Source organism: Microcaecilia unicolor, chromosome 10 (assembly GCF_901765095.1).
Source record: "Microcaecilia unicolor chromosome 10, aMicUni1.1, whole genome shotgun sequence".
NCBI classification, from domain to species: Eukaryota; Metazoa; Chordata; class Amphibia; order Gymnophiona; family Siphonopidae; genus Microcaecilia; species Microcaecilia unicolor.
Window position 1 is genome coordinate 28,660,130 of NC_044040.1, and position 18,668 is coordinate 28,678,797.

At 46.3% G+C, this 18,668-nt stretch overlaps 1 protein-coding gene across 1 annotated transcript in view; it reads right to left on the reverse strand.

Moving 5' to 3' along the window:
• CCDC146 (coiled-coil domain containing 146) overlaps positions 1–18,668 on the reverse strand; it is a 221,081-nt gene that overhangs the window by 76,144 nt on the left and 126,269 nt on the right. The window contains exon 5 of the mRNA XM_030216395.1: positions 5,195–5,252. Coding sequence (XP_030072255.1) covers positions 5,195–5,252 — 58 coding nt within the window. The remainder of the gene's footprint in view (positions 1–5,194; positions 5,253–18,668) is intronic.

The window sequence follows — 18,668 nt, forward strand, 5'->3', positions numbered from 1 at the left end:
TCTCCTTTTTATCTCTTTCCTTCAGAGTAGACACTCTAACACTTTCACTTATTCATTCCTTCTTTTTGCTCTCTTCATCTGCTTCTCTTCTTTCCTGTCTCCTCTTTGCCTGCTGTTCCCCTTTCTTCATCCTTCTCTTTGCTTGTCCTCTTTCTCCAGCATTCTCTCTTCTTTTTCCCATTACTTTCCTCCTCATATTAATATCATGGATATCTTTCTGCTCTCAACATCCAGGATCCGACCTCTCTCATACCTACATTCCCAGTCCTCTCCTTCCATCTTCTTTTGTTCACCATGGGTCCTTTCCCCTTCACCCTCTCCTTCTTTCTCTCCCCAATAATCAGTCCCTTCCCTCTATCCAACATACTGTTAAGGAGGGGAAATTATTAACTTGGGCTACCGTTAAGGAAGGGAGTTATCAACCTGGGCTACTGTTGTGTATTTTACTGTTAACTCCAGTTATTAGTAACTAAATCTTATCGTATCAAATGGGACTTGTGCTAAAATAGTATAAGATAGTGGTTAAATTACAGTGGGGGAAATAAGTATTTGATCCCTTGCTGATTTTGTAAGTTTGCCCACTGACAAAGACATGAGCAGCCCATAATTGAAGGGTAGGTTATTGGTAACAGTGAGAGATAGCACATCACAAATTAAATCCGGAAAATCACATTGTGGAAAGTATATGAATTTATTTGCATTCTGCAGAGGGAAATAAGTATTTAATCCCTCTGGCAAACAAGACCTAATACTTGGTGGCAAAACCCTTGTTGGCAAGCACAGCGGTCAGACGTCTTCTGTAGTTGATGATGAGGTTTGCACACATGTCAGGAGGAATTTTGGTCCACTCCTCTTTGCAGATCATCTCTAAATCATTAAGAGTTCTGGGCTGTCGCTTGGCAACTCGCAGCTTCAGCTCCCTCCATAAGTTTTCAATGGGATTAAGGTCTGGTGACTGGCTAGGCCACTCCATGACCCTAATGTGCTTCTTCCTGAGCCACTCCTTTGTTGCCTTGGCTGTATGTTTTGGGTCATTGTCGTGCTGGAAGACCCAGCCACGACCCATTTTTAAGGCCCTGGCGGAGGGAAGGAGGTTGTCACTCAGAATTGTACGGTACATGGCCCCATCCATTCTCCCATTGATGCGGTGAAGTAGTCCTGTGCCCTTAGCAGAGAAACACCCCCAAAACATAACATTTCCACCTCCATGCTTGACAGTGGGGACGGTGTTCTTTGGGTCATAGGCAGCATTTCTCTTCCTCCAAACACGGCGAGTTGAGTTCATGCCAAAGAGCTCAATTTTTGTCTCATCTGACCACAGCACCTTCTCCCAATCACTCTCGGCATCATCCAGGTGTTCACTGGCAAACTTCAGACGGGCCGTCACATGTGCCTTCCGGAGCAGGGGGACCTTGCGGGCACTGCAGGATTGCAATCCGTTATGTCGTAATGTGTTACCAATGGTTTTCGTGGTGACAGTGGTCCCAGCTGCCTTGAGATCATTGACAAGTTCCCCCCTTGTAGTTGTAGGCTGATTTCTAACCTTCCTCATGATCAAGGATACCCCACGAGGTGAGATTTTGCGTGGAGCCCCAGATCTTTGTCGATTGACAGTCATTTTGTACTTCTTCCATTTTCTTACTATGGCACCAACAGTTGTCTCCTTCTCGCCCAGCGTCTTACTGATGGTTTTGTAGCCCATTCCAGCCTTGTGCAGGTGTATGATCTTGTCCCTGACATCCTTAGACAGCTCCTTGCTCTTGGCCATTTTGTAGAGGTTAGAGTCTGACTGATTCACTGAGTCTGTGGACAGGTGTCTTTCATACAGGTGACCATTGCCGACAGCTGTCTGTCATGCAGGTAACGAGTTGATTTGGAGCATCTACCTGGTCTGTAGGGGCCAGATCTCTTACTGGTTGGTGGGGGATCAAATACTTATTTCCCTCTGCAGAATGCAAATAAATTCATATACTTTCCACAATGTGATTTTCCGGATTTAATTTGTGATGTGCTATCTCTCACTGTTACCAATAACCTACCCTTCAATTATGGGCTGCTCATGTCTTTGTCAGTGGGCAAACTTACAAAATCAGCAAGGGATCAAATACTTATTTCCCCCACTGTATATGTTTTAATAGTAACCCACATTGATAACTAGGCTTGTAAGAAGTTATTTTACCACTAACTCGTGCTAATTAGCACAGGTTCCATTTTATGCAATGAGACCTAGTTTTTAATAACTGGGGTTAACAGTAAAATAACATGATGATAACTCCCCCTCTTACTTTGCAACATGTGTACTGGGAACCACAGAACCAGCTCTGTGAGTGCAGTGGTGATGAGCACCTCCAGTACTGAGCAAGCTACGGTAGTTAATATTGTATCTGGCACCTCCAATCATTTTAAAATGTTGGTGCCTATACTGGGAGAAGTCGTTTTAGAAATGAACACATTCAAACTAAGAGCAGCATCACACAGGGATTTCAATGTGTAAGTGAAAATTTGCAACCTATATATATAATGGCAGATTTTACAAAACTAGAGACTGAAGGGGACCCAATTAAGGACTGGAACTAGGAAACTCTACATTTTTTGGAATTTAAAGGTGATTTTTAACACCAGAGAGATAAGCACAATTGTCCCCCTCAACTAGTTCTACAAACCACAGGTACAAATGAACAGTTAGCTGATAATTATATCTGTCTTGGAGCAGGTGTAAATGCTGATTTTTAGAATTTGTAAAGTATGCATGCTTATTTTCAGGTCCACCTACACCATACCCACAACACATCCCCTTTGAAATCGTGTACACTTCAGTAGTACATGTGTAAATAGTAGTTTTCTAATATCACTGCATCAATGTGTAGGACATTTGTCCACGTAAATGCCATACAAGCCTTCTAAAAAGATCTCCTTTGAGTGTCTCTAGCCTTCCTTTCGTAGGGTTTATGTTGCAAGCCCAGTATCATTTCACTAGCTCTTCTCTAAACGTCAATGTCTTTACGAAGGTGACCTATACAAATGCAATACTCAAAGCACTTACACAAATAAATGAGAGCAGATAAGACCCTGGGACCCAACAGATTCTGAAAGTGCTCACGATAATGCTGTCTGCACCCCTCACAGCTGTATTCAACTTGTCGTAGGACATGGGGAGAAGTTGGAAGAGAGCACATGTGGTCCTAGACATTGCTAAGAGAAAGTGAATGCACTTAAAAGCATAGGTGGATATACGTTTAAAAGCTCACTGTCCCTCTAATTTACATATTTAACCTCCAATTAGCTTGTTCTTGAAACCAGATGGCAGCAGCAGATTTTCTAGTGCTTATGTTGCTTCAGAGCTGCCAAGATGGCCAGTCCTGGCTTTGAATTTGCATCCTAAAGCAGTTGATATTTGAAGTCTCTGATTCTACCCATTGAAATCAGTGCTGCAAGTCCCATAATGCATAAGGACCAGGGCTGGCATGAAAATCTCCTTCCTCAATCTGGGTAACTTGGAAGCTGTCACCCTAGGCCAGGGGTAGGCAACTCCGGTCCTCAAGAGCCGCAGGCAGGTTAGGTTTTCAGGATATCCACAATGAATATGCGGGAGATAGATTTGCATACCATGGAGGCAGTGCTTGCAAATCTATCTCCTGCATATTCATTGTGGATATCCTGAAAACCTGACCTGCCTGCGGCTCTCGAGGACCGGAGTTGCCTACCCCTGCCCTAGGCTTCTGTGAACAGGTCTGAGCAAAAGATGATGTTGTGTTAACATAATATGTGAATCATTGATGACTTAGAAAGGGATTGTTAACTCCTGAAAGCATGCTTAGAAATGAATGACATTTGTTCAATGAAAAGATAATGCCTTATCTTAAAAGTTTTTAACCTTTACTTCCATGTTCTGTGCTAACCTGGCACTGATCCAATGAAAAAATAGTCACAACTTGTTCTCTAATGTCTGTTCCTAAATATTTAAGGGGCCTTTTTACTAAAGCTTAGCATGTGCTAAGTGCCACATGGCCCATATAAAATAGGACACGCAGCATTTAGCACACGATAAGCTTTAGTAAAAGGGCCCCTATCCAGCTTATAATTGAAAAAGAAAAACGTCTATATTGCGATCCAAATCGGGAGATAGACGTTTATCTCACAAAAACGAATAAAGCGGTATAATCGAAAGCCGAATGTGGAAGTTTTCAACTGCACTCCGTCGCGGATGCGGACAAAGTTGATGGGGTGTGTCGAAGGCGTGGTGAAGGCGGAACTGGGGCGTGGTTATCGGGCGATCAGAGATGGGTGCCTTTCGCCGATAATGGAAGAAAAATATGCGTTTTTAGCGAGAATTTAGGGCACTTTTCCTGGACCCTGTTTTTCCACGAATAAGGCCCCAAAACGTGCCCTAAATGACCAGATGACCACTGGAGGGAATCGGGGATGACCTCCCCTGACTCCCCCAGTGGTCACAAACCCCCTCCCACCACAAAATATGCCGTTTCACAACTTTTTATTTTCACCCTTAAATGTCATACCCACCTCCCTGGCAGCAGTATGCAGGTCACTGGAGCAGTTATTAGGGGGTGCAGTGGACTTCAGGCAGGTGGACCCAGGCCCATCCCCCTCCACCTGTTACACTTGTGCTGGTAAATGGGAGCCCTCCAAACCACCCCCCAAACCCACTGTACCCACATGTAGGTGCCCCCCTTCACCCCTTAGGGCTATAGTAATGGTGTAGACTTGTGGGCGGTGGGTTTTGAGGGGGATTTGGGGGGCTCAACACCCAAGGGAAGGGTGCTATGCACCTGGGAGCTCTTTTACCTTTTTTTTTGTTTTTGTAAAAGTGCCGCCTAGGGTGCCCGGTTGGTGTCCTGGCATGTGAGGGGGACCAGTGCACTACGATTCCTGGCCCCTCCCACGAACAAATGCCTTGGATTTATTCGTTTTTGAGCTGGGCACTTTCATTTTCCATTATCACTGAAAAACAAAAACGCCCAGCTCACAAATTGTCGAATAAAACATGGACGTCTATTTTTTTTGAAAATACGGTTCGGTCCCGCCCCTTCACGGACCCGTTCTCAGAGATAAACGCCCATGGAGATAGACGTTTTTGTTCAATTATGCCCCTCCACGTGAATTAACACTATCACATTACTTCATTCAGGTCTCTATAGAAACAATCAAACAGCAGTAACATAAATTTCATACTTACTGCAAGGTTGGGGATTCTTTCATATTCCCGCTCCAGTATTTCTTTTTCTTCTTGCAAGCTGCAGGAAAAAAAATATTACTCATACTCTATGGGGAGCAAAGACAAATATGCAGGTTCCACAGCTGCCAAGTTACCCAGTTCCAGGAGGGAGATTTTAACCTACTCCTAGAATTCTGAAAATCCCATCCTAAGGCATTATGGAGGAGATTCTATATATGGCACCTAAAGAATTGTCACTGAAATCAGAGCCGACGAAGCGTATTCCACAATCAGCGCCTAGATTTAGGCGCCGATGATAGAATATGCTTAGTTGATATTTCAGCGCTGTGCATCCATTTATGCCAACGAAAACCCGGTGTAAATCTCAGTGCGTAGATTTAGGAGCCCTGGGCCATATTCTATAACTAGGCACCTAAATTTTGGAACACCCATTTCCCCACACATAACCATGCATCTTTTTGCCTCCGCACATCGTCATAGAATATGCTTAGCGACTTGTGCACCTAAATTCTAATCAGTGCCAATTAGTGCTCATTATTGCTTAAGTGCTGTTATCAGCGCTCATTAGCTTGTTAAGCCAATTAAGTTGCGTGAATGTGTTATAGAATCTGCGCCGATTTCAGCACCTACATCTAAGCGCACTATATAGAATCCGGGGGTATGGGGCTGATATTCAGACCGTGGGAGGCAGCCCGGCTAACTCCCGCAGTTAGCGGTGACCCTGGATATCCAACGCCGGGCCATTTCCAGTGACCGGCACTGAATATCCGGTTTATTTTTGACTGCTATAAACTTAGCCAGCTAAGTCAATATTCAGCGCTGGCCAGTTACGTTCATAGCGGCCAAAGATAGGCTTGATATTTACACATCCTGATTTGGCCACAAAACATAGCCGGCCAGCATCTGAAAAGACACTGCAGAGCTGAGGTAGATGCAACAAAAGGGAGCGAGTGGACACAAGCTTGAAACTTGTGAGCAGTGATGCCAGTCTTCAAGTCCTCTACCTTGACTTCAATTTTCATCTCTGTTCACAAGTTTCAAACTTGTGCTGATTCAGCCCTTTTTTACATCTGATACCCAGGCTTTATTTCTGGCAGAATAACCTGGAATGGCAGGCTGTGACATCTTGTCTAGGCCTCAAGTAAGCGGAACAGAATTAGAAATTTAAATCTGTCCAGCTGGGGCAGGATTAAAGCATAGGCAAACTAGGTAAATGCCTAGGGCCTTGATTTGAATATTTGCAGCTAGCCGGCTATATCACAAAATACAGCTGGTTAGCCACTATCCCCCGGATTCTATATAGTGTGCCTAGAGATCCACGCCAAAATCCAAGCGTATTCTATAACAACGCATATAACTTAATTGGCTTAACAAGCTAATCAGCATTGATAACAGTTCTTAACAATCAATAATGAGCACTAATTGGCAATAGTTAGAATTTACGCACACAACTTGCTAAGTGCATTCTATAATGCAGTGCGCCTAACTTCTAACTCAAGCTTCCAAAAAGTGGGGAAATGGGTATTTTCTGGGTGTTCCGAAGTTTACACACACACTTATAGAATATGGCCCAGTGCGCCTAAATCTATGTGGCAGGATTTATGCCACGTTTCATTGGTGTAAATGGAGGTGTGTAGTCTTAGGCACTGAGATATCAACTAAGAGTATTCTATATACCGTGCCTAAATCTAGGTGCCGCTTATATAATACGTTTAATCGGCACTGATTTCCACGCCGATTTTTTAGACATCATATATAGAACCTCCCTCTATGCGTTGACCGCAGTGGCGTAGCCACAGATGGGCCCGGGTGGGCTGGGTCCCATTCGCTTAAGAGCTAAGGCCCACCCAGCAGTAGCACACGTTTAGTGGAAGCTAGTGAGGATCCCAAGCTCCGTCAGCTGAAGACTTCCCCCTGATGGTAATGAAAATGATACTCTCCATGATACTGGCACCTGTGCATGCTCAGTTTTCAGCGTGTGCCTGCTGCAGACTGCCAAGGTGGAAAGAAGTATAGCTGAGATATATATATTTTTTTTTGGGGGGGGGGGGGGAGAGAGAACACTTGGTGCCCACCCACTTCTTGCCTAGGCCCACCCAAAATTTGTTGTCTGGCTACGCTCCTGGCTGACCGTGAATATTCAGCGGGAGATAGCCAGCTATCCCCCACTGAATATTTGCGGACAGCTGGTTAAGTCAGTATCGAGTGGAATGAGAGTAGCAGCACTGATTTCAATGGCTAGAATGAAGGGCTACAAATTGCACACAGCATTGGGCATGTCAGTTCAAACCCAGTACTGGCCAAATAGTCTCCCTCATGGAATTAATTAACTTGACAGCTTGGACAAAATCAGTGGTGTAGGAAGGGGGGGGGCGGTCCACCCCGGGTGCACGCCGCTGGGGGGGTGTCAGCTCCGCTGGTTCCCTGCTCCCTCTGCCCCGGAACAGGTTACTTCCTGTTCCGGGGCAGAGAGAGCAGGGAACCAGCAGAGCCGACGCAGCTCCCAGTGACATGCACTCGGGGCGAACCGGTCCTCCCTCCCGCCCTCTTTCCTACGTCACTGGTAAGAATGCACTCCGGGGAGGGAGGGTGCACCGTGCTGCACCCGTGGGGGGAGATGCACCGTGGGGGGGGGGGGGGGGGGGTGCGCCATGCTGCACCCGGGGGGGGGGGGGGGGGGGGCGTCGTGCTGCACCTGGGGGGTGGGTGCGCAGTGGCGAACCGCCCCGGGTGGCAGCCGCCCTCGCTACGGCACTGGACAAAATATTATGCTATATCAATAGCAATGATAAAATCCAGCTGTAACCATTTTAAAGTAGTTTTGTGATATTCATTCTGCATATCCATGACTTAAATAGGAGAAATTTAAGACTTTCTAAAACTGAGGGGCCACTTTTTGAAAAACGCTCAGTTTGTAAATTAGCAGAGCTGCCAATTTACCCAATTTGAGGAGGGAGGTTGGGCTGGATGACTGGGGTGGGATACCCTTCCTCTCCCCCCAAACTGAGGTGAGTCAGGGTGCTGGGGAGGCAGCCAACCCCCCATTATTGCTGATACCCATGCATGAGGGAGCACAGTGCCATTCATACATTAATAAACACCACATTATCACTCATTTGTCTAGTCCAGTGGTTCCCAAACCTGGTCCTGGAGGCACCCCAGCCAGTCAGGTTTCAGGATATCCACAATGAATATTCATGAGAGAGATTTCTATACAGTGGAGGCAGTGTATGCAAAATCTCTCTCATGAACATTCATTGTGGATATCCTGAAAACCTGACTGGCTGGGGTGCCTCCAGGACTAGGTTTGGGAACCACTGGTCTAGTCCTTTTGTTCTGTTACCTTTATTTTCTCCCTATTCATAACATTTCTCTCTCACCCTACTCTAACTTCATAAAAACCTCTCTCATGTCCTCATTACCTTTGTTTCAACCTACTCCACATTCTCTTGAAATTTCTTAAAACTCTTGTCCACCTTGTACTTTATATTTCTCTCTCTCAAACCCTCTTGCTAGGATTGTGGGAATGTTTTATGCTATACAATGGTGTCACTGGCAAAAAGTTTGGGAAGCACCATTTAAAGTTACACGTGGTCAGCAATTGGGCATTTAAGCAACTTAACTTTTTCTTCTGCCCCACAATCCATCCCAAATCCTTCTCCACTTGAGATGCAAAAATTCTGGCCATTCAGCAACTCAAACAGCCAGAATTTGTGTTCCCTATGGCTCAAAATTGAAACCAAAGCACCTATACAGTCCACACTCACTGCCGATCACATTAGTGTTTTTGAGTGACAACCTGAGATTTCCTTAACCTTTTAGGAGCCTTTCGTGTTCAGGCCAGACTAACCATTAATTATCCTCAGTTGCACAAAATAAATAGGACCACAGACTCTGACATATGAGGTTTTCACAAAGGATCACTTAGCAACTAGGACTGATCAAACTGAAAAGGATGGAGATTTAGCTGAGCTACTTAAAACAAGAATGCCAAAAGACATCTCTCATAGAATCTGTGATATGAAACACAGTGGCTCAGTCTTTATAACTGTTACCTTCTTTCATAAGAAAAAGATATAAAGTAGAAATGGAAAACCTTTAACTAGTTACCATGATGAACAACTATTAGTGGAGGAGTGGCCTAGTGGTTAGGGTGGTGGACTTTGGTCCTGAGGAACTGAGTTCGATTCCCACTTCAGGCACAGGCAGCTCCTTGTGACTCTGGGCAAGTCACTTAACCCTCCATTGCCCCATGTAAGCTGCATTGAGCCTGCCATGAGTGGGAAAGCGTGGGGTACAAATGTAACAAAAAAATGCTGTTGTCCATCCTTTAACCTTTGATCTCCCATCTCCAACCTTCATTCCTATCCTTGTCCTATTTCGTAGGGGTTTCTCAGCATAGGAGACCATATCCTTTCAAATCTGTCCAAGTAGCCTTTCAAGGACCAAGTGAGATTGTTGTATTTCATTATCTCTCCCCATTTTCCTCACAAGTCTTTCATCATTGGTCCAGTCCCATACAACCACTATTCTTGCAGCAAAACCTTACAAAAGTTTTAAAGTACTTAATTACACTGATGATAAGAAATTAGGGGTTGAGAGGTCTAGTTAAGGGCAACATGAGAAAAGGAAAATGTTTAAATATGTTAAAATATTGTTAACAGAATATCTGTGAAGATATATTGGTTTAATCAGACCAAGTTCATAAATGTAAAAGATTTTTAAAAACCCAGAAACTGAAAGATGCATATTAATTGTCAGTCAAGATATGGGAATCTGATTCATTTAAAGGGTAAGTGTATGAGAAGATTATTTATTCCAATGAATTGACTATATGCCGTATTTGGTCTGGAGGAAGCCAACCAGATGATCAATGTGGAATAACGTATTAGATGAGTAATATCTGGGGATAATCAGGTTAATACCATGCTTTCTTTTTTTCTGTTTACTGTTTAATTGATCTTGTCTTATTTCCATATGTCTAGTTGGGATTGTTTTCTTCTTGTATTTTATTAATGTGCAATCATCTCTGTATTACTGTTTGCAAGTGACCCTTGTAAAATGAAAAATTATAAATAAATGATAAAAAAAGAGAAGATTATTTATTCCAAACTAAGGAGATCATTTTAGAATAGGGGTGTCCAACCTTGGCTCTCACCAGGTCGGGTTTTCAGGATTTCCCCAATGAATATGCACGAGATCTATTTGCATACACTGGAGGCAGCGCATACACAGAGATCTCATGCATATTCATTGAGGAAATCCTGAAAACCTGACTGGATTGCAGCCCTCAAGGTCCAAGGTTGGACAACCCTGTTTTAGAACAACTGTGTAACATTTACACATATAAATAGTGGCATTTATATATGCCAGAAGTATACATGTGTAAATGCTGACTTTACACCACCACTGGATGCAACCTGTTATGGGGTTTGGTTCAGGTGCTGCAAAACCAACTACATGTACCTCTGATTTTGCACAGGAATACTTGTTTTTAAAAAATGTCCACTGGCTTTTGCACATCCTCAGTCATATATAAGGGTCAGCTGTTTTGATAGGGCTGCAGAGGAGTGATTGAGGGACCAACTGAAGAGGTGAGCTCCAAAACCTGAAGTACATTTTTTTCTAAAAAGAATTCACACTGGAAACATAGGGGCCCTTTTACTAAGCCGTGTAGGTGTCTAATGCGTGCCCGTGTGTAAATTTGGAGTTACCGCCCGGCTACCGCATGGCCCTTGCGATAATATCATTTTTGATGTGCGTCCGCTATGCGCACTGGAAAATAATTTTTATTTTCTGCTGTGTGGCAGAAAACGAGCGGTAATCGTTATTTTATGCGCGGAAATGATTACCGCACAGTTAACCTGTGAGACCTTACCGCTAAGTCAATGGCTGGCGGTAAGGTCTCAGACCCAAAATAGACATGCATCAATTTTTATTTTGCTGCATGTCCATTTCAGCAAAAATAAAAAAAGCTTTTTATTACGGTTAAGCTGAAAAATGGATCTGCGCATGCCCAAAACACGTGCCTACACTAGTGCAGCCCATTTTTCGGCATATCTTAGTAAAAGGGCCCCTTACTGCCTTTATAGACAGCCATAGGATGTGAGAAACTTGCACTAAAAGGCATTTATTCGTAAGATATGTAATATTTATTTAAAAAAAATTTTCTTAACAAATTCTTGAAAATAAAAACACGCATTTATCCAGAAAACAGATTTTCGAACATAACAGGTTTAGAACTGTCTGGTATTAAACTACTACTACTACTTATCATTTCTATAGCGCTACTAGACGTACGCAGTGCTGTACACTCGAACATGAAGAGACAGTCCCTGTTCGACAGAGCTTACAATCTAATTAGGACAGACAAACAGGACAAACAAGAAATAAGGGAATATTAAAGTGAGGATGTTAAAATAAGGGTTCTGAACAAGTGAATAAGGGTTAGGAGTTAAAAGCAGCATCAAAAAGGTGGGCTTTTAGCTTAGATTTGAAGATGGCCAGAGATGGAGCTTAACGTACCGGCTCAGGAAGTCTATGCCCAGGGCCGTGCCTAGGGTCTCCGGCGCCCCCCCCCGTTGGCACCGCGCCGTTGCGGCCCCCCCGTTGGCACCGCGCCGCTCCCCCTGAAAATGATCGCTACACTGCCCGCCCTCTTCTCCCCAGATCCTTTTCCTTTTTTTTTTTGTTTAAATTTACCTCTGTCCGGCGGCAGCGTAGCGTCAGTGAGATGGAGGCGGCGCTCCCCCGCCCCGACGTGTCTACTAGTCTTCTTCCCTTCGCTAAGTGTCCCGCCTTCTTCTGACGTCATTTCTGACGTCAGAAGAAGGCAGAACACAGCGAAGGGAAGACTAGTAGACACGTCGGGGTGGGAGAGTGCTGCCTCCTTCTCACTGACGCTACGCCGCCGGACAGAGGTAAATTAAAAAAAAGGAAAAGGAAAAGGATCTGGGGAGAAGAGGGCGAGGTAAGCATGGTGCGGTGGGGCGCCCCCCAGAGGATGGCGCCCTCCTGCCATGCTTACCTTGCTTACCGTGTTGGCACGGCCCTGTCTATGCCAGGCATATGGGGCAGCAAGATAAAAGGATCGGAGTCTGGAGTTAGCAGTGGAGGAGAAGGGTGCAGATAAGAGAGATTTACCCAGTGAATGGAGTTCCCGGGGAGGAATGTAGGGAGAGATGAGAGTGAAGAGGTACTGAGGAGCTGCAGAGTGAAAGCACTTATAGGTCAATAAGAGGAGTTTGAACTGTATGCGGAAACGGATAGGACGCCAGTGAAGTGACTTGAGGAGAGGGCTAATATGAGCATTAAAATGATCTGAAAATGTAAAAATTAAACTTCAGGAGCTTGAATCCTTAATTGATGACTGTTATTTCTCTGATTCTATAAAGGTTGCCAAAAATTGAATGTGCAAATTTAGGTTCGTTCCTGATTTGCACACACAATTCAATAGAATAATGAGCTAATTAGTTCCAATAATTGGCTTTCTAACCAGCAATTATTGGCGCAGAGGTGGACTGGGGAGAGAGCCCATTGTGGGGGGGCGCGCATAGATGGACCGGGGAGAGAGCCTGCTGTGGGGGGGGGGGGGGGGGCGCAGAGGTGAACCAGGGAGAGAGCCTGTTGTGGGGGGGGGTGTGCAGAGGTTGACTGGGGAGAGAGCCTGTTGTGGGGGGGGGGGCGCAGAGTTGGACCTGGGAGAGAGCCTGTTGTGGGGGAGGCACGCATAGAGGTGGACCGGGGAGAGATCTTGTTGTGGGGTGGGTGGGGGGGTGCAGAGGTGGACCTGGGAGAGAGCCTGTTGTGGGGGAGGCACACATAGAGGTGGACCGGGGAGAGATCTTGTTGTGGGGTGGGTGGGGGGGGTGCAGAGGTGGACCAGGGAGAGAGCCTGTTGTGGGGGAGGCACGCATAGAGGTGGACCGGGGAGAGATCTTGTTGTGGGGTGGGTAGGGGGGGGGTGCAGAGGTGGACCTGGGAGAGAGCCTGTTGTGGGGGAGGCACGCATAGAGGTGGACCGGGGAGAGATCTTGTTGTGGGGTGGGTGGGGGGGGGGGTGCAGAGGTGGACCAGGGAGAGAGCCTGTTGTGGGGGAGGCACGCATAGAGGTGGACCGGGGAGAGATCCTGTTGTGGGGTGGGTGGGGGGGTGCAGAGGTGGACCGGAGAGAGAGCCTGTTGTGGGGGAGGCATGCATAGAGGTGGACCAGGGAGAGATCTTGTTGTGGGGTGGGTGGGGGGTGCAGAGGTGGACCGGGGAGAGAGCCTGTTGTGGGGGGGGACGCAGAGGTGGACCTGGGAGAGAGCCTGTTGTGGGGGGGGGCACACACAGAGGTGGACCGGGGAGAGATCCTGTTGTGGGGTGGGTGGGGGGGTGCAGAGGTGGACCGGAGAGAGAGCCTGTTGTGGGGGAGGCACGCATAGAGGTGGACCGGGGAGAGATCTTGTTGTGGGGTGGGTGGGGGGGGGGGTGCAGAGGTGGACCAGGGAGAGAGCCTGTTGTGGGGGAGGCACGCATAGAGGTGGACCGGGGAGAGATCTTGTTGTGGGGTGGGTGGGGGGGGGGTGCAGAGGTGGACCTGGGAGAGAGCCTGTTGTGGGGGAGGCACACATAGAGGTGGACCGGGGAGAGATCTTGTTGTGGGGTGGGTGGGGGGGGTGCAGAGGTGGACCTGGGAGAGAGCCTGTTGTGGGGGAGGCACGCATAGAGGTGGACCGGGGAGAGATCTTGTTGTGGGGTGGGTGGGGGGGGGTGCAGAGGTGGACCGGAAAGAGAGCCTGTTGTGGGGGAGGCACGCATAGAGGTGGACCGGGGAGAGATCTTGTTGTGGGGTGGGTGGGGGGTGCAGAGGTGGACCGGGGAGAGAGCCTGTTGTGGGGGGGACGCAGAGGTGGACCTGGGAGAGAGCCTGTTGTGGGGGGGGGGGCACACACAGAGGTGGACCGGGGAGAGATCCTGTTGTGGGGTGGGTGGGGGGGTGCAGAGGTGGACCGGAGAGAGAGCCTGTTGTGGGGGAGGCACGCATAGAGGTGGACCGGGGAGAGATCTTGTTGTGGGGTGGGTGGGGGGTGCAGAGGTGGACCGGGGAGAGAGCCTGTTGTGGGGGGGGGGACGCAGAGGTGGACCTGGGAGAGAGCCTGTTGTGGGGGGGGGGGCACACACAGAGGTGGACCGGGGAGAGATCCTGTTGGGGGGGGGGGGGGGGGGTGCAGAGGTGGACCGGAGAGAGAGCCTGTTGTGGGGGAGGCACGCATAGAGGTGGACCGGGGAGAGATCTTGTTGTGGGGTGGGTGGGGGGGGGGTGCAGAGGTGGACCTGGGAGAGAGCCTGTTGTGGGGGAGGCACGCACAGAGGTGGACCGGGGAGAGATCTTGTTGTGGGGTGGGTGGGGGGGGGTGCAGAGGTGGACCGGAGAGAGAGCCTGTTGTGGGGGAGGCATGCATAGAGGTGGACCGGGGAGAGATCTTGTTGTGGGGTGGGTGGGGGGTGCAGAGGTGGACCGGGGAGAGAGCCTGTTGTGGGGGGGACGCAGAGGTGGACCTGGGAGAGAGCCTGTTGTGGGGGGGGGCACACACAGAGGTGGACCGGGGAGAGATCCTGTTGTGGGGTGGGTGGGGGGGGTGCAGAGGTGGACCGGAGAGAGAGCCTGTTGTGGGGGAGGCACGCATAGAGGTGGACCGGGGAGAGATCTTGTTGTGGGGTGGGTGGGGGGGGGGTGCAGAGGTGGACCTGGGAGAGAGCCTGTTGTGGGGGAGGCACGCATAGAGGTGGACCGGGGAGAGATCTTGTTGTGGGGTGGGTGGGGGGGGGGGTGCAGAGGTGGACTGGGGAGAGAGCCTGTTGTTAAAAATTTACCAGCACACCACTGCCTATGTCCCTTCTTTGGATGTCACATAAGTAATAGAAGACACTGACAGCCCTAGCTATTTTATGGTACTAGCCCGTTTTAGTGCAAATGTGCCATGCCACAATACTCTTTCTACTGTCTAATAGTGATGTGTAACTTAAGGCATTAATCAACACCATTGATACTTATAGTAATATGTATTACGGATTTTATATCAATAATAACAGCAAGTGTTCTATAAATAAAGTTATTTTCTGTTCAGGCTTTCCACTAGAAATACGCTTGTTGTAATGGGTTAAGTATGCTAGCTAAATGTCTGAGTGAAAGAAGTAATAGAGGGGACAAAGTACACCCCTGCCTCATTCCGCTTTCTAACAGAAAGTCCTTACAGATAATTTCTTCTCTCATCATTGAAACCCTAGAATAATTATATAATAGCTTAACACTCTGGACAAAATTACTCATGATTCCAAACCTTTTCAAAGAATTAAAAATAGGTTCCTAGGAAACTGTGTTGAGTCATGCAACAATCTCATTGTATCTGGCTTCAGTAAGATTCCTAAGACATTTGACATTTACTATGAAGTGACATAATAAATGCGAGAACTGACTTCTACTATCCTGCCAAAACTTTAGTGAGAATTTAACATTTGGGATATGGAGAGAACTGACTCTAGATCCTGGTCTTTTTTATCATTCAGTGTTTTATTTTCAGGATCAAGTGAGTAACTGTCGTGGGTAAAAATGCCGAGGCTTTGCCTCATACCATTTTTATTAGAAATGATGAATAAAAAGGTTTAAGGGAAGGGGTTGCCGATTGGAAACATTCATTGGTCCACCCAGTGGTAAAGAATGCCAAGGAAGACCATTTAATAATACTGAATTATAGGCCCATTTCGAACCTATGCTTCCCTGTTAAGCTGGTTGAACATTTGGTCTTAGAGCAATTGGTAACTTTTAGACAGGCTGGCTTTAGAACAGAACACAGCACAGAAACATTGATAAAAGCAATGCTGAGTGAAGACTACGAATGGTTAGGTAAAGGGGGACATTGTTTTTACAGTGTCCCTTGATCTAGCCTCAGCATTTGATCTAATTGATCATAATTTACTTTTACAATGTTTTGTAGACATAGGTATTTCAGGAAAAGTGCTAAGTTGGTTCTCTTTTCCATTGGAAAGTGGAGTGCCTCAGGGATCCATACTCGCGCCAATTTTGTTTAACATGTTTCTAAGTTCATTAATTACTCTACTAAAGAGCTTTGGACTTAGTGTCTATTGTTATGCTGATGACATTCTGATACCATTAAGGGCCCTGTTTACTAAGCTGCACTATAGGCACGCTAGCATTTTTAATGCACGCTAAAAATTAGCTTGTGGTAATGCTAGAGGCACCCATATGGGTGTCTCTAGTGTTAGTGCGTGCTAATTTTTAGCACGTGCTAAAAATGCTAGCGCACCTTAGTAAACAGGGCCCTAAGAGTTTCTCCTCAAACCTTAGATCTCTCCTGTTTGCATCAGGGTTTAAATGCTATTGTGTCATGGTGAAAAGCACATCGATTAGTGTTGAATGTGGAAAAAACTCAAGTATGCTGGATCACAGGGTATCAAGAATGTCCAGTAGGTATGCCCATATTATTTGGCACTCCAATTAAACCGCTGATGTGCTTCAGATACTTATATTGATTGATTCTAAATTAATATTTGAGAATCAGCTTAATAAAGTGGTGAGAGAGAGATTATTGACACGAGGAGACTATTGGGCTCATTTTCGAAAGAGAAGGACATCCATCTTTCGACATAAATCAGAAGATATAATTGGTATAATCGAAACCTGATTTGGAACGTCTCCAACTGTACTCCGTCGCAAGGACGGCCAAAGTTCAAGGGGGCATGTCGGAGACGTAGCAAAGGCGGGACTTGGGTGTGCCTAACACTTGGATGACCTTGGCCCATAATCAAAAAAAACAAGGACGTCCCTGACAAACACTTGGACGTTTTCACCCAGACCTGATTTTCTTACAACTAAGGCATAAAAAGGTGCCCAAAATGACCAGATAACCATCGGAGAGAATGGTGGTTGACCTCCCAATATTCCCCCAGTGGTCACTAACCCCCTCCCACCCTCAAAAAACATCTTTAAAAATAGGTCGTGCTAGCCTCAGATGTCATACTCAGGTCCATGATAGCGCATGCAGGTCCCAGGAGCAGTTTTAGTGGGTACTGCAGTGCACTTCAGACAGGCGGACCCAGGCCCATACCCCCTACCTTTTACATTTGTGGAGGAAACAGCGAGCCCTCCAAAATCCACCACAAACCCACTGTACCCACATCTAGGTGCCCCCCTTCACACATAAGGGCTATGGTAGTGGTGTACAGTTGTGGGTAGTGGGTTTTGGGGGGGGGGGCTCAGCACACAAAGTAAGGGAGCTATGTACCTGGGAGCAATTTATGAAGTCCACTGCAGAGCCCCCTAGGGTACCTGGTTGGTGTCCTGGCATGTCAGGGGGACCAGTGCACTACAAATGCTGGCTCCTCCCATGACCAAATGGCTTGCATTAGGACGTTTTTGACATGGACATCTTTGGTTTCGAAAATTGCCGAAAGTCAGCAACATCCATGTCTAGGGACGACCAAATCTAGGGATGTCTAAATTTAAGGATTTGGATGTCTCTGACGGTATTTTTGAAACAAAAGATGGATGTCCATCTTGTTTCGAAAATACAGGTTTCCCCATCCCTGAATTTTGCCATTTTGCAAGGACGTCCAAATCGCAACTTGGACGTCCCTTTCGAAAATGCCCTTCCATGTGCAATTAAACATTTATTTAATGAACCAGCACTGCATGCATTAGTGCATGTACTTCTAATTTCTCGACTTGATTATGGTAACATTATTTATGCAGGGTTGCCAGTATGTCTTTTGAAAGGATTACAAACTTTACAAAACACAGAAGTCAGATTATTAGGCAACAAATACAAATCTGATCATGCTACTCCTTTATTTTTACACTTTCATTGATTGCCTATTTCATATAGGATTTGTTTTAAGGCACTGGTTTTGGCTTTATGAAAAGCAGCCACTGATTTTAGGGTGGTGCATAGAGTAAGATGGGAAAGAATGAGAGAGAGAAAGAGAGAGAGAGAGAGACTTCTATTGTTTGGCTTCCCATCTTTGGAACATGTTGCCAAAGGAGTTGAGGGCAGAGGCCAGTCTAAGAAAGTTTAAAACTCTTCTTAAAACTTTTTAATTTCGTCAAGCTTTTAATCTGTTTGAAGGTGGGGTTGGGAAAATTTATTCAGGCTAGTGCAATTTTGAAACATAAATCTTTTTGTCTTCCTGTGAATTTTATGTTACTGTATTTAATTTGTAAACCGCCTAGATCTGGTATAGCCTGGCGGTATATAAAGTTTTAATAAAACATAAACATACTATGTTACTTTGATAGAGATATTTAAATACTTCCATGGTATACAAGTGCAGGAGGTTGACCTCTTTCAACTGAAAGAAGCTCTGGACTGAGGGGTCATAGGCTGAGGGTCAAAGGGGATGCACTCAGGAATAATCTAAGGAAATGTCTCTTTATGGAAAGGCTGGTGGATGCATGAACAGCCTCTCAGTGGAG